The following is a 26,235-nucleotide window of genomic DNA, read 5'->3' as shown; positions in this document are numbered from 1 at the left end:
AAATATTTGGTCATTGACAACAGAAAAAGGTGGGAAACATCCACCTTTAACCATTGACTGTGTAAAATGAGATTGGCTCTTCTCAATGCTGCTTGTTGCAACTTAGGTCAAAGGTCATGTAGGACTATTTTGTTGCCCTATTACAATGCTATGGGTTTTGGTAGTTTTAAATTTACAGCAGCAGCAAGATTAAATTGAGCATGTAAATAGACTATATAGATTTACACATCTTCTGTATATATAGTGGAAATGAGTAATTGAAAAACTACACTCCAGCAATTGCTATGATTTGGTGTCAAATAAGTACTTTTGCTTAAATGAAGCCCCACAACGTATTGCAGCACCAAGTTTCCACCTGATAACACCAAAACAATACTCCATGAAAACGGGAAAATTTTAATTTAGTGTTGAAAAAAATCAAATATGTATGGGTGGGTTAAGTATATATTTGTACATCTATCTATATGCCAGCATTGGGTAGTGAGCGACAGGCAGAACAATTGAGTAATCCTCCATATTTATTTTTGGACAAGTTCAATGAAATTGGTTAATTTTGCTCATTGATGATCTGATTTCTCATAGCACAGTGATTAAGAATTGGCCTAAAATGAACCTGACATTATTAAAGTGTACCCACTTACGCCTACCGCCTGTAGTCAGCTGGGATACGCTCCAGCACATCTGCAACCCTCGGGAGAATGAAGAAGTTCAGATAATGGATGAATGGAGCGCACCTGATGACAGGTTTGGGCAAAATGCTGCAGTCACACGAGCGTCCTGCTTGTTCCCTGGCGCTTTGCTGACCCCGTGTGGATAAAAACCGGCACAACGGCCAATTTATGTTAATCGGAAAATTTAAAGACCCTGCTTAACCTCCCCCCCCCCCCCCCCCTAGTCTGCGCTTACTATTAATGTTTTAAAAAATATTAAATCTAGCTAAATATGTATGCAGTGGACATCGGTAACTGCAGCCACAATTCGAACCTTGTGGCAGTGTGTGCGCGCCATGCACCACACGCCGAGGATGATGATGATGATGTTCATGATGATGATGATGGGTGGACCGAGCGGAGGTGGACCGGTAGGGCTCATTTCTTCATCTGTCTTCACCGCAGCGTCAAGCACCCCGAAGCCCTTGCACCCTGCACACCGCTCTCTCCTTCCTGCAACCCTGGCCACAAGACCGGATCGCAAGCCCGCAGAAGCCTGATCCAATGCATTATTTACGCGCAAAACTTCAGCAACTCATCTACCGGATATGGCTGCCGGTCTGAGGAAGCGTGCGCCAGGGACAACCCGGGCAGCGGACCCTGCTCCGGCGAGGGATGCCGGAGGAAGAGGAGGAGGATGCAGAAGAGGAGAAGAAGGAAGGCGTGCAAGAAGAAGGAGCAGGTGGCGGAGTGGAGCGCTGGGAATGCCTGCAAAGTGTGCGCTGTCTGCGGGGATGTTTTTACTCCTGCTCCGGTGCTCTTTGGCCGCAGAGGGTAAGACACGCGCGCGCGCGCACGCACACGCACAAAATATGCAGATGGATGCATCATCACCATGCGTCTCCTCCTATCTCCCTCCACTGTCAATGAGTGTTGTTTCACACGGCATTGTTGTGCACACTATTTGCTGCAGGCTGCAGGACCCAGTGGATGAATCAGGGCTCACCTGAGTAGCTGAAATACAACATGCTCCATGTCCATTGTTTCTAAAATGTGTCACTTCTTTAAGGATGCCTAATAATATCCAATATTGGAGAATCCTGTACATTTGATATTTTTTATTGTAGAACCGCACCATCATACTGAGCAGCTGGGAGTAGTCACTTGTATGTGTCTCCGGCCAAAATATTAGAAGCCACCCTGTGTAGTGCAGTGCAGCAGTCAACAATACGTATTTGTAGTTTATTATTGTGGTTGGTTGTAGATGAAAACTATGGAGAGCTGTTTCTAATATTTGGGTAGTGGCCATTATTTAGCAAAAGATAGGTCGTCTTTCAGTTTATATTAAGTCATCCATACATAATTGATGACAAATTATAACTGAACAAATGAATCTGTTTTCTATACTGTGTCCTCATTGGGGTCACGAGTGAGCTGGTGTCTATCTCAGCGGACTTTGGGCGAGAGGCGGTGTAGTCTGGATTGGTTGCCAATCAATCGCAGTGCACGTAGAGTGATGTCTTGATATTAATTCATTTCTTGGCTACATTCGTATCTCAGAAATAATTGTTTCACATTGATATAAATGGAAATGTCATTAATCTGTTCCATGAGTTACCCCGCTAGAAAAAAAAGTGTTTGTGTTTTTTGATGAGAAGAAATAGAATGCTTGAATATCACACTGTACTTTTTAAAAATATAGAGTAATAGCATAATTAAACATAGTGTAAAGATTAAGTAGAGGTACTTTGTGATTTAACGTGGTCCAATCGATTTTTTTTTTGCTACTCCTTCAGGTGTGTCCACTTTCAAGAATAGTAATTATTTTATTTAATTATTATGTATTTATTATTCTAATTATTTTACTGTAAGACACTCAGTGATATTCCGTCAGTATTTTTTTGTAGAGGATAAATAATATATGTCCATGAATATTAGAAACTATTATTCTAACAGTAACCTTTAACAGGTAGTGGCATTAAACAGTTTGAGCCCCTCTTTTTTGATGAATTGTTCAATATTTGCCAAACTGCAGCTTAGTGTGGAGTTGAATTGAGTTCACTGCCACCATACTGCGCTTGTATCTTAAGTTTGTGCTCCCAAGTCAACAAACTAATATTATTGCAAGGCATCACTGGAATTATCCTTGCTAGCAAAAACATGACTACCATTCCTTGGTCTTGATCCATGTGATTTATTGGCAGTTGGCAAATGAACTTCATGATGCATTAGTGCTGATATTGTCCTTCCACTGCAAAGAAACCACTGAGAATTGATGCTGCTCTATAGTGTTTACATTTCCCTGACATTAACTATGATCTTTGTCAGTAAAAAGCTGAAGGGAGTTATTCTGGGAAGGCAAAGCAGTGCAGTCGCATGTGTTTCAGAGCATCTGGGTCAGCACTAATGACACACATAATGTTGCCAAGAGTAGGTTTATCTCTGGGATCAAGGTTGCCTGTAAAAACCAAGCTTGCTCACTGATTAAATTGCATATTGTTTTCATTCTAATACGACTTTGACCCAACACGTTACACTTGACCCAACCCAAACAAGACGACTGCATACAAGTGAGTGCTGCAAGGGCACATGTTTAATACTCCTGGGTGTGCTGAGTGTTGAGAAGGAGGCTGAGACCAGAGAAGTGGTGCCTCAGCAGCGATGACTACCATCGCTACCACCACATCACAGCTGCACACACCCTGCAATACTGTCACCCAGCATTAGAAAGACAGCACTGTTTCTTCTGTTGACAGTAGCCCCCCCCCCCGTTGACAGTAGCCCCCCCCCCCCCCCCCCCCACACACACACACACATATTGCAAGATTCTCTATTTGGCATGAGGGACCTTTGCCCAATTTTGTGGCATTTGTCACCATCCAGTAGCATCTTGCTGCCATCTAACTATGTCAGATTGCATTGAGGAGTAGTGCTTTGCTGTAACCCCCCCCCCATGCCGGCTTTTACATTTCTGTTCTAAACCATAGATATAAATCTTAGAATGCATTATGTGTCAGGACTTTGACTGACAGGTGATCAATCCGAGGTGAACCCTGCCTCTTACCCTAAAGTCAAGCCCAAAATCGTCTTTACAGTAATATGTTGCATGTGCCCCCACTCAACATGGCATTCTTATTAATATTGCCTTGTATTGAGTTAAGCAACAAAATTCATCCCTTTTTCTCCATCTCTTGGGCAGCCATCTTGCACACTGCAATGTGATGTTTTTTCCAGCCAAGAAAAACAATCACTCCTGTTTGGTGTGTTTGCCGCTGGGACAGCCACGTAATTTTTGCACAACTTGGCCAAGTGGCACCAGAGCAGCGAGTTCTGCGTGGTGGGCATTTACAGTGTTTACCAATAATCACAAAATCTCTTTGTGTGCGGTGGAACAATTACACACTCTCCTTCCACTTTGATAGTGCGGTCGGAAAAGCTGTTGAAAATCTTGCTGGAGCCTGTCTTTTTTCCCCCATCCCTTCCCTGCTGCTCCCTCATTTACCAAAGTTGCACATTCAGAAAGAAAAGTCAATTGAAATCAATGACAGTGACAGACTGATTTCATTTAACACACACATTAGTGGCTGCAAGCAGCAGTGCTTCCTTATCAAGCCAAAAACGTGATAAGTGACTAGCCCTCGTCATGCTCTAAACAACATTGTGGTGTAATGAGTTTGAAAAAAAAATCGACAAGTTGACTACTAGTCTATACCTATTTCAAGTCTCAGTTATTTAGATTCACAGAAAAGTATATAGGGCCACAGTGAAAAGAAAAAAAAAGAGAAAACCTTTGTGAAAGTGAAGTCATATTTCAACTGCCATCGAACAGAATCTTTACATCTCCAAAAACCAACACTTTTCAAGAAACAGCAGCAAAAAAGGCTATTTTTGTTAACATTAACACAGCATTAGATGTGTCAATAATTTGTCAAAATAACAATGTGTGTGTTTTAAATACACAAAGTGTAGTGCTCTTTGTTTTGTATTAGCCCCTAACGACCACGAGTAGCCATTGTGATTTCTTAAGTGGTTTAAGTGATCATTTGAAAATGGAAACACTTGCTCATATATATAGAAATATTAGTGAGGCGACATGAGTTGTGTGTCCGCTGAAAAAAATCATGCATGTGAGATGCCGTTACCTATGCTCCGTCCCCAATGACCGGTTAAGATTAAAAGTAGAGGTTGACTGAGAAACTGCACATCACCTTCCTTTTTACTACTTTCCTTTTTTCTCGCTTTACCAGCATGAGGCCTTCCAAAGGTGCCACCATGTTCAAATAAATTCCTGGAAGTCACAAACAACTGTGACTCAAAACAACTAAAACAAATTCCTGGAAGTCACTTACACAAACAACTGTGACTCACAAGGGTGAGCATGAGGCCGACCCTGCTCCTCTCATTTCATCTCGCTGTGGTGATTTAGCGCAAAGCGCTTAATTAACTTTATAAGCTTGAGATGAATGTGCCAGGTCCAGATCAATGTTTGCTTCCGTAGATGCAACAAGAGCCTCATTGCTAAGTCAATATGTAAACGCGTTAAAAACAGCGACACGTTTTGATTTAGCTCCAAATTGAAAACACTGGTGTCAACCAATTAAACATTTATTGGTGCTGGAAATGATCCCCGAGAGGTTTTTTGTCATATCCTAATGAAGTTTAAAAGGGCTAGCTCGTTTGCGTTAAAGGCTCGTATCGCTTCGAGAACTCACACGTGACGAAAAAGGCAAACATGCCTTCTAATTAGTACAGCGGACCATCTGCTCGGTATTATCCCCGGTATAGTTCAGTGTAATCAAGGGAATATTTGTTCTTGTGTGTTGTGAGCAATATCTTAAAATGCTTGCCAGCGTTGCTCTGTGCATTTAAGTGCTTGTGCATGCGACTGATGGACAATTTTTTTGTGAGGTGCTGCCTCACAAAAAAATTGTAGTTGCTCCACTGTAACCTACTTTACATTGAATGTAGCCTGCTCGCAACATTTTAATTAGAGGTCACAATGAATGGGACTTTGTTTTTCTGCAACCTGACCTGTTTTGGGGGATTCTCACAACTAACAAAGAATTATCACATTGTCATGTAAAAATAGAAAATGGGATTGTTTTGTGTCCTTTTGTTTTTTTTTGGATGGGGTTACCGGGGTCAGCATCTGAGATGTTGATGTTTAAGGTCACCATTCTGATGACAGAGACGATACTCCCTGACAGGCCATATTATTTCCACCCAAATATTTCATACTGCGGCTTTAAACTAAAAGGGAAAAGGAAATATTCATGATATTGCAATATTAATTTCAGTCTTGATTTATTCTGCGCTTCAAAGTTTCATGGGATTTTATGACATTAAAACCAACACGTACCCTCGAGAAGGCATGAGATGACCCCATGTGATGTCCTGACTCACTCCCTAAATGTTGACTGAGGAGGCTTATTTGCAGTTTAAATAGCAATTTATTTTCTTGCTTTTTTTAAATTTAGAGTCCCATTATTCCTGGTTTGTAGAAATCGTGTGACGGCAATGAGTGGAGAAACCCATTTGCTACATCAGTACCAGTGAAGCGTCACAAACTCTGAGAGCATTAAAGGGAGAATTCCATACTTGTTCAAGTGTTATTAATGGACGAGTAATCAAGCTTTCCAAAAAGTCGTGCGGCCTGCACATTCGAGTACATTTCAGTACATCTCGTATTTGGAGGTAATTTGCACATCTTTAAGAAACTTCATTACAAGATGTGCCATGTGTGTGACCAGTCCAGTGTGTACCCTGCTGACATACTTGCATAACTATTCTTTATTGACTGGCTGATTAACAAGTTTAATATTAAATTAATTAAATATTCCCATACACAGATTTCATGCTTTCCATATTTTAGCTAACATTTTTTTTCTATCATTAGGTTACTTTTGTAGAGGCAATGGCAAACAACATGCCTCCTTAGTGGAGGTAGTCTTGGTTTTGTTGAGATTTTCCCACAGGTACAATCAAATGGAAAATATTTCAACCTACCCTCAGCTCTACACATGTGCATTCTTGTAGCATGTAACATTAGTTTGATTCATGCCTTTGCTTTAGTGGTCTGTGGTCGCCACGTCGGTGTTCAAATGACCTGCTTGGCTCCCAGAGGACCAGTTCATCCTGGGCTTATCCTAATGTGCTCCTGCCCCACCTCTGGAGACTTGCCTCTTTGCACATTGACAAACAAATCAATTCTGCACGCTGCACACTTTGCTTCCCCTCATCCATGCTGTTACATCATTTCATTGTGTGGGTGTTATATCTGTCTGAGATCACCACTCCCATGACTTTGTACAGGGAGGGGACATTATGGTCTCCTCCCTGGAAACGTTGGATTTATAGGTATTCATTTACCACTGCAGTTTTTGCATCAGTGGCTCGGTGGCGCACTGGGTAGCACGCCCGCCTCACAGTTAGGAGGGTGCGGGTTTGATTCCACCTCCGGCCCTCCCTGTGTGGAGTTTGCATGTTCTCCCAGAGCCCGCGTGGGTTTTCTCCGGGCACTCCGGTTTCCTCCCACATCCCAAAAACATGCTTGGTAGGCTGATCGAGCACTCCAAATTGTCCCTAGGTGCGAGTGCGAATGGTTGTTTGTCTCTGTGTGCCCTGCGATTGGCTGGCAACCGGTTCAGGGTGTCCCCTGCCTACTGCCCAATGACGGCCGGGATAGGCTCCAGCACACCCGCGACCCCCGTGGGGACTAAGCGGTACAGAAAATGGATGGATGGATGGATATTTTTGCATCAAAATGCTTTTAGCATTTATGAGTAGGGCACTGGAAGTGAAGAGGAGCATTAGATGGTGATACCTTTTAATGTTACCAGCCTTTGTCTCAGGGATGATATTGCAAGTCAGTCCCTTATTTCTTTGTGGTATAAAGAGACATTGATGTCACCCAATAGAGTGTGGAGTGGACATAGAGGTGCACATGTTCATATTAGACCAGTGAGAGGATAAAATAAAAATAACAACGGTGGTGGTTAACTACCATGTACGGAAAAATACTCCATTAGTTAAGGTAGTTAGACTAATTTCGAAATGTTTGTATAATTAGTGCACATGTCCCCATATTGAGTTTCAGATTTTTTTTTTTTTAAATAAAATGATACAAAATAACTATTGGAACTTATTTAACAATGACCAGCCAGCCCCAACACCACCACCAATTCTCTAATGTGCCAGTCGGAATAGAAGTCCAATTATTTTATAGTTTATTTATTTATTTATTATTATTAATTTTTTTGTACCTGCTCTATTTGGCTCTTTCGTACATTGTTATATGAAGTAATCTGTCATGCCATGTCAGTTTGGGTAGCAAATAAACTCACCTAAAAGGAAAGTCTATTATCAAGAGTTTTTTTTTTTTTTATTATTCAAATGGCATCTGTGATTAGCATCTCATACCTTCATCCATCAAACGTTGCCATACTGGCCTGTAATGATCTGGCCTAGTTATTATTCAGAACGAAACCTACCATATGGGCCACTCCTGCGAGGACACCGCTTTTGAGTATCTGTCTGCCTTTGGGCTTTAAAATAAACCTGCTGCACTGCTATTGCTCGCCTGAGCTCTTATACATCAAATGGTCCCCTTTTCTAACATTTTAATATTGACATTTTGTCTTTTATTCATTAAAGATGATCGAATTTGTTTTTCATTAGTAGTGTCTGAGAAGCTGCATCACATAAGGGATTTGTGGGCGCGCATCCCACAGTCAGTATATTCATGACGGACTTGATTCTAGACTATAATATACGTTGAGCAGTGTAGCATCTATTTTAGTGATATTTATGGTATGTAAGGGTGAGGCAGGAAAAAGAAGATTTGATGGTGGTGTGTGTAAACGTGCTCGATTTAGATGTGCCAGGCTTGCACTGGGCATGAAAATAGAGCCCAATGTGTCATCTATTGATTTTGCAGTTAATGTCACCTTTTAATATCCGCTGTGTAGATGTTAACAATGTTATTGGTGAAAAATGGCAGTTCTCACATCTGATATTGATCCATCTATCCATTTTCTAACACTTATCCTGGTTTACAGTACTGCCTGACTTTGTGCAAGAGGCAAGGTACACTGGTCACTGCATGGTCATCTAAAGACAACCACGTACATTCAAATTCAATTCTAATATAGGCTATTTAGAGTCTTTAAATAACTTGTTCTCACAAGTACAGATACATTGAAAGTCACAACCTTGGAGTGTGAAGCAGACTTGCTAACTGCATGTTTCTTCATGCTGCCTGCCTCTGCTGTTGATCTAAAACAAAACTAGCGCTTTGTTTGAAATTTCCATGTAATTATCATAAATAGTATGCACACCGCAGGGAACTCTTTGTTCTCTAAATTAGTGTTCCGTTTCATAGTAACTATATTGACTAATTTGATTGATTACTGCACAGTAAGAGTAGGAAAACATTTTTTTTTTCTTTCATAGTCTCCCTTGTTTTAGTCTCAAATTACATAACGTCCCAGATATTGATACAGTGCCACTGTTCAGCATATTTCTGGGGTCAAGGTTGCAGCAGTGTGCTGTGAACCAGCCTATCATGCAATGTCATCATGAAATGAGCATGGAGATTTCATCTCCCCCATTTTTGACCTAATTAAAAACACGGCAGTAGGGTGACCACTGGCGCCACAAAACCAGCTGTAGAAACGTGTGGTCTGCCTCAGAGTCGCAGAGGCTTCCCTTACAGAGCTGATCCATCATTCTGTTAGCGGGGATCGACAGAGATTTCATTTTACAGCAGCTGTGAGGCATCACTGTTGAACACGTGATCGTTGTGATGTGACACACAAGTGGGCATGCTCTGACGCTGCCAATTTAATGTGTTATTACAAGTCAATCTCATTTCAATTTACAGCATGATATATGTATGTCTTTTTTTATGCCCAAATCCTTCTGAATGTCCTGCGGCAGGCTTGTATTTGATTGTGCCTTGCGGCTTACAGAGACCTCCGCCGACCGAGCATTTACGCTTTATTCCAATGCTCAAGGTCTTGGTCAGCTTGAACTGAAAGCTTAGCAGGCTTTCCTCACCTTATTATCCCCCATTGTCCACTTTCCTTCAACCTTCCCTGGCCTTGACCAACCTCTACTACTCCCTTTTGGAAATGGACTCATCTGAATTAGTAGCATGACTTAGTAGTAAGTAGTGTCCATATTGATTTAGTTATAAACCTTTAAACAATGTCTATTTATGCATAAGCAGGAGCAACACTTGCAGACAGCATAAAAAACACTCACATGCATTTATTCTTTATCTGCGAGAAATTACAAATAATACATGTAAATAGTGACAAAAGGTCGTCTTCAATTATTATTTTTTCTAGGGGGGCCGTAACAGGTGAATGGCATGTTTATTAATTTCAAAATGGAAAAATGATTTAGTCACAAAGCCAATTAAACTCGTAAGTCAAGGCACCAGTGTATGTACTGCTGCTAAAGGACTGGCAAAGCTCTGACTTCCTCTGAAGTGTCTCTTCGGGCCCAATTAAAGAGTCAGAGGAAGGGACATGTGAGCGCTCTCACGCAGTCATACCGGAACATTCTCAAGTCGTCGGCTTGCCTTTGCGCTCATTCTGTCGCATCACATGACTAAACCTCGAGATCACCTGCACACATCACCCAGTGAGAAGACTGTAGTCTCGTCTTCTTACGCAAACAATGTTGTGGCCAGCGAAAATGTCCAGTGCTTATATTGTGTTTCTCTGAAGTCATCACAGCACTTGACCATCAAGGCAGCCACATTTTATGCAAAGCACTTAATGTACATTGAGCATGTGGAATCAGTACTTAAAACACTAATAAGCTAACTTAATGTGTGTTGGCTAGGGTTGTATTCTACTTCCTTCCATTTCCTTGTGATAGCTTTTTATATGTAAATCTTGAAAACAAATAGCTTAAAGAAGACAGTCTGGAAATTCTGGTGCAGCCCCTGTTGCCAAAGTTTTGTGCTGCTATGGAGTCATATTTATTGCTTAAGTAATAACCAAATTCAACCAAATTTGATACTGATCCATCTATCCATTGGAGGTATTGCAGGTGGTCAGCAAAATTGGAAATGTAAAATATTTGAATTTTTTGTTTTTTTAAATAAAATGGACTCATTATTTGGACTTGATTTATTTTCTCGCTAATTTTGTGAATTGTTTACCCATCCAAATTATATCAATTGTAGCAGAGATTCCCAAAATACACATACAGATGCAAATGAATAGCCTGTATCGGTCTATACGCTTTCAAACTAAAATAATATTCCGCCAAAGCAATGGTCCCCGAGTTGCTTCTTGGTTATAATGATGGTCCCTTGGACAAAACCAATTGAAAACCCCTGCATTGAATTCAATAGTATTGTTGCATCAGGACTGTTTTACTGCAGATGCCCCACTGCACAGCACCTGTTATCCCAAGAATCGTATATTCTTGTGAGACGATGTTGTCCCTCTATAAGTGAATTAACCACTTAATGAAAATGTCCCCATCAAAAGTGTTAAACCTGCAATCTTAAGTAGAGCAGATGCATAAGTCAGAAAGCGACAGTCGTGCTCACCTTGTATGTAATCTCATCAGCTGGCACCCTCCCTTGACCCTCAGCTGCCATTTCACATCCACCATGTCAACTGGAGGCCGCAATCCCGAGATCCGTCAGAGTCACAGCATGCAGTTATCTGCTCGTCCTGTCTCCTCTCGCGCATCATGCTCGCAGCAGACGACCATGAGTTTTAATCCAGTCACGTCTTCGTCTCGGCACGCACACGCGCCGCACAGAGCCGCACTGTGACAAGATGTTATTTGAAGTGGCACATTGTACTTGTACTTTTTCTCTCTAATTTGATGAATTACATTTCCACCAGCAGTCCAAAAAATGAGCTAAAATGGGCAGCTATTGTTATTTTTTTTTTTTGTAATTACTCTCATTATAAATCCCTCAAAGGGAAAGGAAATTCAACTCACTCTGCTGCATTTGTCTCGGATACATTCACTCAGGCCAAGAAGTGTTTGGACAGTGACATTGTCATTTCGAATGTGCCTTTATAGACCACCACAATGGAAGAGAGAATCTAAATGTGATTAAAATGTAGACATTCAACTTCAACCCCAATAATTTATAAATAATAATTATTTGATGTAGATTGTATCCATTTCAAATGTTTGAAATTTTAGACTGAGACTGTCCTATTCGTGAATATAACCATAATTGTGCTGTTTAAATTCAAAATATAATACAAAAGTCTGTTATTTCTACGACTTGTAATAGAGACAGCAAACTTCTTTTTGCTGCTTTTAGGGTTCTTCCTTGTTTCATGGCATTAATTTCTAATGATGAGTGGATCCTGAGTGATATGCACCCATTTTTAAATCAGCCCATTTGAATTCCAAGGACTGCCATGCCAGTTGCATATCCAGAATGCAGATGAGCAACCTTTTCAGTCTATTTGACAGGTTGTCACTCTCCCAAGATGGATTATTATTAAATTGAATTCAAGAAGGGTTCATAATTAAAAAAAAAAAAACTACATCACAACACCCGACCTTACAAATTTGTAGAGATTGAATCATGCATTATATCCTCGTATTTACCATCAATAATAGTCCGCTTGGACAGTTTTTATATTTACAAGGGAAAATAACTTTCACAGTAGTAGTTTAGATTTTAATGATTTACCCTCTACCCTTCTTCTCTAAAGAGAAATCAAACTCTTAGAAAGGCACGTTGCCTCCTATTCGCAAGTAAGGTTCGTGAGCTTACAAAGGACTTGCAGGAAAAAAAATACTTTCCTGGAATGGTTTACCTTGTACACCTTGTGCACCATTTTTTTTTTTTTTTTTACTCTCAAAGCGTTTAGGCCAGCAGATATACAAACTTTCATGTAAAAATTCAGTGAGAATGTGTCCCCAACTACCTTTTAAAACGAATCTGAGTAATTGCTTTCTCTTGCCTGTGGTTGAAACCAAAAATATAGCTCTGTATGCTTGAAGTGGTGTTGGACTTGATTCTTACATTGTATCAAAACATTTTGGGCCCATTCAATGCTTTACAACCACAGGCCTGCTTGAACTTGAGAACCCTGACCTCAACCCCATCAAACACCTATTGGATGACCTCCAACTGACATTGTGATTCAAGCTGTCTCTTCGGCCCATGGTGGCCTCCAAGCTTATCACCTTGTGACTCAGCCCCGCATGAGTGTGGGTGTCGTTAAGACAGCAATAATAACCTTGCAGCCTGGAGCCTAGTGACAGTGTGTCACACAATAATTCCTGACAACAGGAGACCAAAGTGCACAAGCCTGGTTAAAGTGGCGTATTTCGACAAAGAGCTTCAGTGGACAAACTTTAATCTGGCAATACAAAGGTTTTTAAGCACCACCACCCCCCTTATGTGGTTGGTCCCACCCTCTGCACAGCCCCGACCTTAATCGAATGGCAACGGTCATAGAAAAAGATGAACGTATTGAAAGAGAAGATAAACATCCCGTTTATCGAGCACATGTCGACATCTCTGCTTGACTGCAGTAGTTAAGTGTTTCCCGGGCTGAGCTCCAGACAGCTGATGCACGTCGCTGAAGAAAATAGAAAGCACAATGCAGTCATTGTGTCACTTCAGCAGTGACCATCATTGTGCACACACACGTCGCAGGATGTCAGAAGCTTACAAACGTCCTATCGACTTATAGTCACACTTTGAAGAAGACAAGAACAACAGCTTGGTTGCATTAGCATCCAGTGTGTGTTTGCCATGTGTGTGTCTTCCATGAAAAGAGTCCAAACCTGGGGGATGCCTCTGGCACCTCATCACAAGCAGAAGATTCTAGTTCTGAAATGTATTTCTCCGCTTGCAGGGTTCTCTGCGCCTCTCTTTGGAAATGTACTCTCTTGTTTACCATTTTCTGCACTCAAGAGCACAAAAACAGCTGAGAGCAAAAGGAGCAGGAGTGTAGAATGGAGCACGCAGTGACATATTGGATTGCTGGTTACTCAAACATACTGCCAACTGCTCAAGGGATGAATATAAAGCATTTGTGAGGACTTCTGATAGAAAGTTTTTAATAAAAAAAAAAAAAAAAAACGACTTAAGGGGTGCAAAAAGAAAATATTTTCAAACATAGCTTTTTTTATTATTTAAATTATTGTTTGGTACTGGGCATAAGCGGCGCTTAACAAGAATTGCTGAACTCTTGTGCAATGTGGTGTGATCTGTCCACTCAAATTCTAAAGTGTACAACTTGTTCTTTAACCCAGCGGTCCCCAACCACCGGGCTGTTGCTTGTGAGCTGATCCATAAAAACATATATATTCCATGCAGTATGAGCAAGGCCTCCGTAGTGTAGTGGTTAGTGCTTGGCATTCTCAACTGAGCAACCTGTGTTCAAATCCCAGGGACACCTAAAATATTTTATCATAGAAAAATTTGCATCACAGTTGCTCGTGTGCTACCATATATTACTAGTTGCTTGTGAGCTGCTCCATAAAACCATATAGATTCCACATAACACAACTGAGCGTTACTTTGTGTAGTGGTGAGTGCTCTGGACTGTCACCCTAGCGATCTGGGTTCAAATCCCAGTGAGAACTGAAATGTTTTATCATAGAACAATTTGCAACACAGTTGCTCGTGTGCTTCCCCTTATAACCATTTGCTTGTGAGCTGATCCATAAAACCATATATATTCCATGCAATGTGAGCAAGGTTTCCATAGTATAGTGGTTAGTGCTTGGGACTATCACCCTAGTGATCTGGGTTCAAATCCCAGTGAGACACCCAATATTTTATCGTAGAAAAATTTGCAACACAGTTCCTCGTGTGCTGCCCCATATAACCATTATAACTATTTGCTTGTGAGCTGCTCCATAAAACCATATATATTCCATGCAATGTGAGCGTGGGTTCCATAAGGTAGAGAGTTTGTGTGAGTACCTAATGGAGTGTCCAAGTGATTCCCTCGTTAAGTGCACCTGCGTGAAAAGTTTTAGCTCCTTTTGAACGTGAAAGAAGCTAAAAGTTTTCACGCAGGTGCGCTTAACGAGGGTCACTTGGAAAACATGTTGGAACGCGGCCCCGAGGACTAACGCTTGACACCCGTGACCTTTGACGATGATATTTCCCTAATAAAGTGGCCTGTTATTAGGTACACTTGAAAATGGCGGTGTACCTAATGGAGTGTCCGTGTGATTCCCTCGTTAAGTGCACCTGCGTGAAAAGTTTTAGCTCCTGTAGCACGTGAAAATGACCAAAAACTTTTCACGCAGGTGCACTTAACGAGGGAATCACTTGGACACTCCATTAGGTACACCGCCATTTTAGACTAGAGCTTGATACCTGTGACCTTTGACCATGATATTTCCCTAATAAAGTGGCCTGTTATTAGGTACACTTGAAAATGGCAGTGTACCTAATGGAGTGTCCGTGTGATTCCCTCGTTAAGTGCACCTGCGTGAAAAGTTTTAGCTCCTTTTGAACGTGAAAGAAGCTAAAAGTTTTCACGCAGGTGCACTTAACGAGGGAATCACTTGGACACTCCATTAGGTACACCGCCATTTTAGACTAGAGCTTGACACCTGTGACCTTTGACAATGTTATTTCCCTAATAAAGTGGCCTGTTATTAGGTACACTTGAAAATGGCGGTGTACCTAATGGAGTGTCCGTGTGATTCCCTCGTTAAGTGCACCTGCGTGAAAAGTTTTAGCTCCTTTTGAACGTGAAAGAAGCTAAAAGTTTTCACGCAGGTGCGCTTAACGAGGGTCACTTGGAAAACATGTTGGAACGCGGCCCCGAGGACTAAAGCTTGACACCCGTGACCTTTGACCATGATATTTCCCTATTAAAGTGGTCTGTTATTAGGTACACTTGAAAATGGTGGTGTACCTAATGGAGTGTCCAAGTGACGTCACAGATCAAACAGCCAATCAGAAAGTGGGGGTGAGGGCGGGTGTGGCACTTTTCACTTTCATTTAAGCTTTAACCATGGGGTAAAAATAATAAATAAATAAAGGTTTAATTGCACAATAAAAGCACATTCTTACACCTGGGATCGAACCAAGTTCTTACCAAGCAAGAGCCCAAGTTACTAACCAGTCAGCTATTTCGACCTGGCATCACTTAGCCGTCTGCACTATTTTGTACTAGTGATGTACATTCCAGTTCTCAAGTGAACTGAATCTTTAGAATCGGTTCACTCAAAAGATTTGTTCAAAAGAATCGTTCACAAAATCGTTCGCTACACTTTCTTATTTATTTATTTTTATTATTTAATGTTATTTTTTACCTCGTGTAGTGTACCTATTGTAGTGGCCATGAGGTGTACCCAATCACAGGCCACTTCATTAGGGAAAAAGCTTAAGTGAAAAGCGCTACACCTGCCCTCACCCCCACCTATAATTGGCTGTTTGATCTGTGACGTCATTTGGACACTCCATTAGGTACACCGCCATTTTCAGGTGTACCTAATAACGTGTCAAGAATGTGTATTTGACTACTTGCTCTTAATTTTGAGGGACACCAACACATATTACACAACGTAAAATACGTATACATATTGTCATATAAAGCAGTTAACCAAATGCCAGATTTTTGTTTTCATGCCCCAAAAAATAAAAACAAGAAATAAAACACCAGACAAGTTTTAACAGGTTTTAATGTTTATTAAAATAATAAAAGTAAAATTCAAACCAGCAATCTAATGTGAAATTGCAGTAGATATATCGGATAACAATATTTAACCGTATATATGCATACACGTTATTTAAAAACTACTATAAGTGTTATAAAATCAAGATTACCCAAAGAGAAGCATAATCTCCCCGTTGTTGTATAACGGCGCATCCCTTCATGCAATAAAGTTAGCCGTTATCTTGGCGAAAACGCGCATGTATGTAATGTATTATTTATTTATATGAATGTATTATTTATTTATATAAAGGCCAGTCCGCGAAAATATTTCTGACACGTAACTGGTCCGTGGCGCAAAAAAGGTTGGGGACCATTGCTTTAGCCCACAGTGGTAACACATTTATAAAACGTCCAGTAAATTGGATGATCACTTTTTTGCTTTTCTTAGAAAAATGACCTGCAGACTTTCTTGTTCATTTCCGTTGTTAACGACTTCACCTTCAATCCCTCGCTGTTTTTTTAACAACACTTACTTTCCCGACGTTGTCAGCTCCTCTTTTTCATTTCCCTCCTGCGAGCCAAAACTCCATTTATCTGATCACCTCGCCCTCTCTGGCTTGTTGTTGAAAAATCCTCCCATATGCGCCATTCCATCTTCGCAGGTGGCTAACCGGCAGTAGCCAACACCTCAGCGAGGATTGGCATGTGAATCTGTGTTAGCAGAGCAAGACGCGTGCTGGAGCGTCTATTTTCTACATAACCTTATGGCAGCATTGAAGCAGCTCACACATTTTTTGGTACCAAAGAGCTTCATACTAATCCATGTATTTGATTTCTACCCTTTAATAACAGACCAATACAGCGATAATGCTGTCATTTAAATGTACACTGTGAGTCAGTGAATTGTCACTTTATCGATTCTTATTACAATTCTTACGTAAAAAAATCAGTACATAGAAACCTCATGTCTTTTGAAACGGTGTGCAAGTCATTTTCTAGTTACATGAACCCAAATGACTGTACTCGACAACTCTCCGCATATTTCACTTAATATTCAAAGTTCCCCTTGAAATCCCATAATGTGCTGTGAAGGAGAGCTATCTGGATGTACTTCAACATGCTGAGGGGATGGAAGATAGTCACAGGAAACCAACTGATGGATGATTGGATGTGAAAAAGAGCTGAGAATGGGAACAGTACTTGAATAGTTATGAAGCCAAACCGGCCATTTGTCTCCTGTGGCTTTCTGAAGACTACTGTAATGCCAACGACATTTTCTTCAGTGTTTGCAAACAAGCAGGCCGCACTGAAAAGTCCATCGTAGTCAGATTTGATTTTCTGTCAAATAGTTCACCGTGTCTGCAGATATTTTCTTAAACTTTTTGCCAAAGCGTTGAAGGCTTGTAATTTACCAACTTACCAACCGACTGATGACATTTCACAAGATCACAATGCCGTAAGAATGGACAAGAACACCAATTTAGAAACACCTATTGAAACGACGGTCTATACCTGGAATAATCACCCAGAATTGCCTTTGTATTCCACTAACAGAAAAGAACAGCTATGATGCCTCTGGCTCCTCGTCTTTACCGAGCGACCCCGCAGTCCCAGCTGCTCCTGCTCACCCATCGGCCCCCCATTCAGAGGCTGGCTCCAAATCTGAGGGGCAAGGCCTATTGGGCCTTCCTGCCTTTTCGTCTGTCTTAACTGTCATGGCGGAAACTGTCAAACACCCAGAGAGCCTTGGTCACAGAACCTCCCCGACACTCTCCACTGATATCAACATCACCCAATGGCCTTCACACAGTTCCAGCCAAGACTCAGAGGCGCCGTCTTCATCATCCCCAGGTCGTTCATGTAAGACTGTTTACTTACGATATAGCGTTTTGCTTTTTCCATGTTGATGAAGTATGTCCGTTTTGAATGGTAGTACACACTTCATCATCGCTGTCTCCTACGGTCTTTGTTGTCTCCACCTGCCTCACAGTGTATTTCTCCTCTCAAGGTCATAGAAGAGTTCCAAGCTCTGAGTTAAACAGTAACAGCCATCCATTTTCTATACCAGTTGTCGTCATTAGTGCTGCGGGTGAGCTGTGGCCAATTCCAGCTGACTAAAGCAGGTTACATCTTTGACGGGTCATTAGCAAATGACACATATTGACAAACAACCATTCAGCCGTGTTCAATCAACATTCTGGAACTATAGAAGGAAGCCAGAGAAAACTTTTACAAGCACAGAGAGAACATGCAAACGTCACACAGAACTGCTGAAATTCAAATCTTGAACTTAAACAGAAATACGAGGCAAAAATGCAAACCACTAGGTCACCTTGCTGCCCTACCGTGACATTCCCAAAGTTATTGGCTCTTACTTGCAATGTGTATTCCAATTGGCTGCCCTATGAAGCTGTTAATCCACCAATTTATATTCAGGTACCACAAATCACAACTGCACTGCACTGTCTCTTTACCCCGGCAATAAAAGGGGTAATAAATTATAAATACGGCTAATTGATTCATCGCTCGGTGATGTCTAAGTAGTAAATGGAGACACATCATTCACTGTATGGACAGTGTTAAATTAAAAGAACTGATTGTTGTGGATACAAACATGTTAACATACAATTCACAAGTTGCCTTAACCATTAAAAACTGCGCAGTGGTCTGATCCCTTTGGTGCCCGAAGAGACATCCAAATGTGATTTGATAAATTTGGACTTAAGTCCTTGGCATCATTTTATTTGATGGCAATTTGGGTGAAATATTGAGATGGCTGCTCAAATCTATGTTACCTAAAGCTTACCTGATATCTCACTTTAAGTCTCTGAAACCCGAATCCACCAAGACTTGAATATAATGTCAGATTAATTCCACAGGCTGAGTAATAAAGTCATTAATGTGAAGGGAGTAGAAGCCAGGAGGAAGACAAATGTATAGTAGTCTTTTTCTCAAAAATGATAGTCTTTGAAGCTGAGCTACACAAGTCACTATATTGAATCATGAAGGAAGAAACCCAATTTTCTGTCGAATGATCAATGGACCACTATGATGGGCACTCCAATGAAGAGTTATGGAAAAGTAGCACAAACCGAACCTAATGTGCTCATTCTTCAGATAAGTCCAAAACCCCTAATAGCGCTGGCACGGCCAATGATGGGCAGCATACTGAAGCACTGAGCTATTAAGAGCTATTTTCAGCTTTGGCACAAAAGTAATGGCAGCACATGGGAAGTGGAGCACCACAAGAGGTGAACCATTTTTTTAAAGAAAAGCCTTTGGATGAAAAAACACAGCTTCTGGCGTTTATTTGTCGTGTTCAAATTTAGCAGCAGATGGACCATCATGAGAACATCTAACTTTGGACGGTCGACAATTATGCACGTGCATTTGTAAAATTTTATTATTCTCAGAGGAGTCAGCAGTGATTCTTTTCATCAGTTGTGGATTTTCCTGCATGAGAATGAGCTCATCTTGAGAGAACTGAGAAGTTTTTTATGTATCCATGTGTAGGAAGTAATCAACGAAAGCTAAATTGTAGGACATTTTGGTTGTAATTAGGTTTAGATGAACAAATATAGTAATTTCATCATCATTACTCTGACATCATCCACAGAACACCCCAAACGGATAATCCCTCACATAAATGTTTTTCTTCTTACAGTGGCGGAGAAGGACAAGTTAACCGCTGGGACATCTCAAGTGTCTGCGCCTTCTAATTCTACCGGAATGACTCCTTCTGGGCTTACTGAGAGGACATCTCAGGTATCACCTCTGACTGCTCAACAGGACACCACCACAACATCAGTGCAGTTCAGTACCACAAGCCTGGCTGCAAGCACCACTGCAACAATGCCCCACAGTTCAACGCCTTGGCAAAGAGTTACCACCACCATACAGTCAACCCCTAAAACCTCAGTGCTTCCTATGACCATCTCCTGGAAAACAACAAGCACCACAACCATCAGGGCACCATTCACCAGGAGAATATTCATCCCGCCCATCCTGAGGACGAGCCCCCCGAGAGAAGGCGCTACTGTCTTCATCTCCCCTTTTACCACCACCACTGAAGCTCCGCCTCAGCAGTGCAATATTACGGAAAGAATGTGGGTGAAAACAGGTAAATATGATCTTTGTTGATTTGTGTGTTACAGTTCACATCTTAGTTTGTTTTATTCATTTCTACATTCCTGTGTCATAGTTGTGTCAATCTATGTAAGGAGGAACAGACTGGACAGCATCCAAAGGCAGAATCTGCGCCGGGGACTCAGTCAAGGCCTCCGGAAAGCTCTGAATGATAGCTCAGCCCAAGCACAGGTCCGATTATTACTTACTGCTATAGATGTGGTTACTATAGTCAGTGTGTGGAGTAAAATAAAATATAAAAGTGTATATATGTTAGTGGTAACTCTGTTAATGGAGGGCATGATGTTAGCTGTCATTCTTAGATTATTATTTGCAATGCATTTCATTGTTATCATCGATTAACAGAACAGAATACTAATTTGGTATCCTAGTCCTGATGAGAGGCAGGTAGAGTGAACTCTAAAACTGTTCCTATTGAGGAAAATGATCTTCCCATTCAGACAATGTGGGGAATCGGGAATTCTATGAAGCAAATCTTTCCGGTTCAAATCGAGTCTTGATGCCCAACCCTCCTCGTCATCTATCTTTCCATGAACTGCCTGTGAACCTTCCTCTGCTAAGGACTTCTCAGCATTTGTCAACACTTTCTGTTGTTTCCCTTGACACACATTTGAAAGTTAATTAACTCAAAGTAAATTGAACATTTAGACCAAGGACCCTCGTGCTTGCCATGAGAGGACTGATATAGAAATGAGGTTGAGTGCATCCCAGAAGGCACAGGATGGAGAGGTGCAGTGTCTAAATGAGGACTGCAGCAATCATCAAGCTGACAAGTATTCTGATTGGGGAATTGAAAAATATGGTCGATATTTTCAGTATTGTACGTGCACTACGTCACACGGAGAGCTTTTTTCCCCATTTCACTAAATGAGGTAATTATAACACCTTCTATAAAAGAGTCCACTTCTATATCACAGCAACAATAACAAACATATAGCTGAATAAATCTCTTATAGTTTCATTTAAAGCTTCCTACCTGAAGGTCAGTACTCGGCCATGTCTCCTTGAAGCTCACAAAGTGTCTTGCCTCACTAGTCTCCCATCGCCCATTTCAACACGGGATCCCTGGGCTTCTTTTAGTAGCGCTGCGCTCTCATTTGATGGGATCCAAGCTGCTGCCCGTGTGTTTAATTAAGGCGTATACAAGGTTGAGAGGTCAGCAATCATGCAGATCTGACACTGATAATGGCAAACAAGTTCTGAACTATTAAATGAAAATGATCAACCAGGTCAATTTTAATGTATGTATCTTGAACAATTATTTTTAGCTGGAGGGGAAATTTGAATTTTAACAATTTATTCCATGAAGCCATACATATTATATCATATTGTTTTTAGGTGGAGACTGTATTTGGTTCACCCAACATGACGGTGGCTTATCATGTGACGGGAAGAGACATGGTTTACGTCCCCTCCATGGTGCTTTCGGGCTTGGATGCATATGGTCGTGATAAGCTGATTGCAGACCTGCGCCAGTATCTCCCCATGGTTACAGCACTCCCCATTCCTGTTGCAATGTGGAGAACCAGCCCGGCTTCTGGCTTCCAGCTTAAAACAGGTCAGGATGAAAGAAGAAAATAAGATCAGCTTAAAACTTTTTTCATTTTTGTATATGAGTCTCCACCAGAATTCAATTATTCAATGTGAAAAACAATAAATATGTCAAAGTTTGTTGGATGAAAGGACAGTGCAGAGTCAGATTGTGTTCAATTAAAAAATGAAGGCAAATGGCTTCTCCTCTTCTTCAGTTCTGCAGTTTGTGGGAGCTGCTGATGATCCACGCTCCTGCCAGTTTTACCAAATGATGGAAGAGAGGTTGCAGAAGGTTTTTTCTGAAGCACATGCCAAAGTGCTCAGTGTCAACAGCAAACTGTCTGTGCAGGTGATGAAACGATAAGCCTTTCCATTTGCGATGTGAGAAACAAAATCCATGGAATATATATTTATTCTCCCCCCAAAAATGCTTTCTTGCTTTTTGATACTTTTCCTGCAATGTAATTTTCTGTTTCCTGTTTTCTTAATTTGCCTGTGCCCAGATGCTGACTGTCTCCCAGGCTGCAAGCTCTTCTGCTGTGTCATTGGTTTACAGTGTGAAAAATGGGACTGTCTTCCTTAATGGCACCACTGCTTCAAACCTCCTTGGTCAGCTGTCCTCTGAGTTGGTGGGCTACTTCCTCTTCTACCCCCCACTTATTGTTGCTGAACGTAAGTCACAACTTGGCCCGTGAAGTACATCAAATGCAATTTAACGGCTCATTCTTCAAATTGATGTCTACAATGACCTTTTAACCTGTGTGTAACAAAGCATGCTGGTTGTTCATTTTTTTTGTGGACCGTTGTTTAATACGAGGTGATATACCCTCCCGTGATTCAACCTTGCAGAGTTACGATAGCTAAAAAAAACAAAACAATTAACTGTACTTGTTTCATCTCAGCCTCATTTGCAAGTCAAATTCTCCATTTATGTTTTAGCTGTAGTTAAAGGAGAAACACAGCAATGATGACTGGGAATCAGCATGAGCCTAAACTGCATTCCCGTAGAGACCCAGTTTGCCGTCTGTTCTCATTCCATATGCAGCTTCAACTGCTTTGAGTCAAACACAACATTCTACTGTCTAATAAGAAACAATTTGAAACAAAATTTTCAAGCCCAGAGAGGAAGTCATTTAGTTCATTTTGTAATAACAATGAGATCATCTATAAAATTCATACTTGCAAAGCTGGGCTGACATGCTCTTACTTCTCTGTGTTGCAATAGAGTAGATTGGTGTCACACAAATGGCATCGCCTGAGGGGGATACACTGAAAGGCTGTAAAAAAGCGCACAAGTTGTATTGTTTTGCATTTATTTCATACAGAGGATATTGAAATTTACCGCAAACTGCTCTATGCAGCTACAGGGATGTCGATTTGGAATAATGTGCCAAAAAAAAGCCAAGATTTTGTGGTTATGACTGCCGCAAGTCAAATTGTGTCAACCAACAAAACAATTCCAGGCTTATCGGCAACCTCAGCAATGATTTTGCTGAAATGCTTTGATCTCGTTCCTCGTAAGTAGTCTCAAATGATTTATGAATCAGGATCTTCTCGCTAGAAATCATGGTTGCGTTTTTAATACGTTTAGAGAAGACATTTGAATGGAACAAGACGCCTTTAATGCATTTTTGAAATTGAATTTCCACTATGCTACAAGCATTACTGTGACTCATTTATTGACATTTGACAGTTTTGTTTACGCCGAGCGTGACTATGTAGCTGGCTGCTGTTTATGAGCATTGAATTAAGCTTTCATTAAAATGACACTAGGGAGTAAAGTTGCCTCCAAACAGCTTTAGTGCCAAGATGGAAAGTGTAAGAAAAGCATCAAAATGATCACAATGAGGCAAAACTGCAAAGGAGGGGATGTTTGTTTTTCCATCTTGTTCTTCAGTGATGTCACTGCTGCTCACAGGATGTATGACTCTCTCCTCCAGTCAATTTGTACCGGAAATAATTAACAGCAGGGGATTCTCCCACTGCTTTTGGACTTGGCTTGGACTGCATGAAAACACATAGCAATGTCCCGCCGTGCCTGTTTACAACACCGAATGCACCACTGGTTCTGTCGTGCCTCGTGTGGGCTTGATGCTGCTCTCAGCCGCTTTACTCCCACTTCACTTTACATCGCAGGCGAAAAGTCTATTTTGAGTCAAAACAATAGATCCACCACCTTGTACAAGATTCGTCACACATACTTCTGGGTGGCAATAAGTCAACTGGCGCAACTCCAAACACAACAGGTTTAGTCATCGTTTTCAGGTCGGGTCAGCGTTAGTCATTCGTGTTCTGCCACTCTGATGCTTTTCGTTTACAAAAATGATAATAAGGCGTGTTGCTATTTATTTTATGCAGGAAAATTGTAGTGGAATTAGTATCATCCAGGCTCAAATTTCAAAGCTCTTCCTGCAACATCCCGAAGCTCGTATTTGGGGGTTTACAAGACCTGCCTTCCATTAAAATAAACTGACAGGAGCCAATAATTAATAGCCCTGAGAAGGTATAAACTGCCTACCTCGCATTCCTAAATCTGAAACAAAAGCATCTGCTGACATTGCTTTGACCTATAATTAACCTCCTATTGATGTGATTCTGCAAGTGTTGTGATGAAATTTTGTACCACAGCAATTTCAATTAGATGGAATTTTTGAATAGGAGGCATCTGTATGCTTTAAAAGGTGCATTTGCTGGATCTGCTGTTGCTTAACTGCTGTCGTGAACAAGAGTCTGCTCTCACAGACCGGCAATGCAGTTTCACTGCAAATACTGCAGTAGCCCACAGCACAGGGAACTTAATCAAGCAGGAAATAGATGTAAAAAGAACACAGCATGGACCGGAGCTTAGGCAGCAGAGCGCTCCCCCTGCTTCTGTGTTTGTCTGATATGCATCCAGCTCAGATTTGTATCACACTAAATCAGATATTTTACACCCCATAAACAGATTACAATGATTGAATCTTCAGATCACACGGAACATCGCTTGTAGAACAAATGTTGATGTGAGAACAATGTGATTGATTTTCATTAACAAGTCATTGCATTTGTCCCTGCATGGCTTCCAAAAACAACTGGATGGTGAATGAAACAACAAAGCAATTTGTTGACAAGCAGTTTGAAATTTTCTTCAGCCAGATTTACTGATTTATCTGTAAATTTGTAAGATTATTACTTGGGAAAACAATAATTTACACATTCTTTACACAAAACAATAAATTCAAAAAGATTATTCTTTGGATTTCATTCAGTTGATTTAAAAACAATGATTTTTTGTTTATATTTTCAGCATTGGAATATCACAACCTAAACACCTCTATTGCCACCCGAGACTTTTGGGTTATCACAGGTAAGAGTATGAATTCATTAATAAAGTCTTTTTTTTTTTTTGCCCTTTACAGTTGTGTGTGGAAGCCAGCCTCACTTGTTGCAAACTAACTGAAGATCAAATATAAAAGCCAAAAGGAAATACCAAATAACTATTATGAAAAATCCTAAATTAAACAATTATATCCCTGACTCAACAAGATAATGTTAGAACTATGGTCTTGTGACCCTGAATAAATTGCAACAACCTTAAATTACACAAGGCAATTCAGTGAGTGAAAGTATAGCTAATAGTTAGGGAGGCTCACGTCCTGATTCTAGTTCAAATCAAAATCATTTCAATACCCAACCTTTGCAAACATATTCTCTGTCTAATTTCGCCTCTGTGTCAGATTTCTAACAACCCGCTGGGGCTCTCTCATGTGTCGTCCCCCTTCACAGTAATCCAGGATGTGGATAACGCCAGCCTGGCTGAACTGTACCAAAGCTTTGCCAGTCTGATGGAGCAGAGGCTTGCCGAGTTGTTTGTGCTGGCAGGCCAGCAGGGCACTCGCTTCAAACGAGCTACCGCTGTCGGCAGCTACACTGTCCAGGTATGATAGAGATAGCCGTCCACGGGGATTACCAGCTCTCAGTTGCTCTGAAAGAAAGAATCATATATAATAGATGCTACTGAGTGCCTCACATGAATTTATAGCACGCAGTGAGAATGTTTGGCTCACAGCATGATGGGTCAGATTTGGATGTTGTTTCAAAATCTCATGTTAGGTTAGTTGACACCTGCTGTGTTTCCTCTCCAATGCATGGCAACCACTCAGCTTGGGATGGTTCTCCTAGCTATTGACACGTTTCCATTTCTGGAGCATGATCAGCCAGAGTAGTGCTTGATAGTAAACGAATGACTTACAGCACTGCTGTTTGCTCTTTGGTTTGTTATACTGACGACTGCA

At 41.0% G+C, this 26,235-nt stretch overlaps 1 protein-coding gene and 1 long non-coding RNA gene across 6 annotated transcripts in view; one reads left to right on the top strand and one right to left on the bottom strand.

Annotated features, from left to right (window-relative positions):
* The first annotated feature begins 1,048 nt into the window (after positions 1 to 1,048).
* The window catches only part of kiaa1549lb (KIAA1549-like b), a 41,625-nt gene continuing 16,438 nt past the window's right edge, over positions 1,049 to 26,235 (top strand). The window contains exons 1-9 of one of the 2 annotated variants that reach the window (XM_088371720.1): positions 1,049 to 1,484; positions 17,837 to 18,133; positions 19,947 to 20,402; positions 20,484 to 20,599; positions 21,767 to 21,986; positions 22,177 to 22,310; positions 22,465 to 22,633; positions 25,248 to 25,307; positions 25,727 to 25,878. In XM_088371720.1, coding sequence (XP_088227846.1) covers positions 1,259 to 1,484; positions 17,837 to 18,133; positions 19,947 to 20,402; positions 20,484 to 20,599; positions 21,767 to 21,986; positions 22,177 to 22,310; positions 22,465 to 22,633; positions 25,248 to 25,307; positions 25,727 to 25,878 — 1,830 coding nt within the window. In that variant the 5' untranslated portion in view covers positions 1,049 to 1,258. Of the gene's footprint in view, positions 1,485 to 17,836; positions 18,143 to 19,946; positions 20,403 to 20,483; positions 20,600 to 21,766; positions 21,987 to 22,176; positions 22,311 to 22,464; positions 22,634 to 25,247; positions 25,308 to 25,726; positions 25,879 to 26,235 lie in introns of both variants that reach the window. The other variant, XM_088371719.1, reaches the window with a different exon arrangement.
* Positions 21,635 to 26,235, bottom strand: part of LOC148400682 (uncharacterized) — a 154,169-nt gene continuing 149,568 nt past the window's right edge. Inside the window, exons 4-5 of one of the 4 annotated variants that reach the window (XR_015857657.1) lie at positions 23,141 to 23,238; positions 21,635 to 21,976 (exon numbers count right to left, since the gene is read on the bottom strand). This is a non-coding gene — a long non-coding RNA (uncharacterized LOC148400682). The other 3 variants (XR_015857655.1, XR_015857654.1, XR_015857658.1) reach the window with 3 other exon arrangements.

This window comes from Syngnathus floridae, chromosome 3 (genome assembly GCF_059516105.1).
Source record: "Syngnathus floridae isolate MCC-2025c chromosome 3, RoL_Sflo_1.0, whole genome shotgun sequence".
Classification (NCBI taxonomy): Eukaryota; Metazoa; Chordata; class Actinopteri; order Syngnathiformes; family Syngnathidae; genus Syngnathus; species Syngnathus floridae.
The sequence above is the reverse complement of the archived record's forward strand: the minus strand, read 5'-3'. Positions and strand labels throughout refer to the sequence as shown.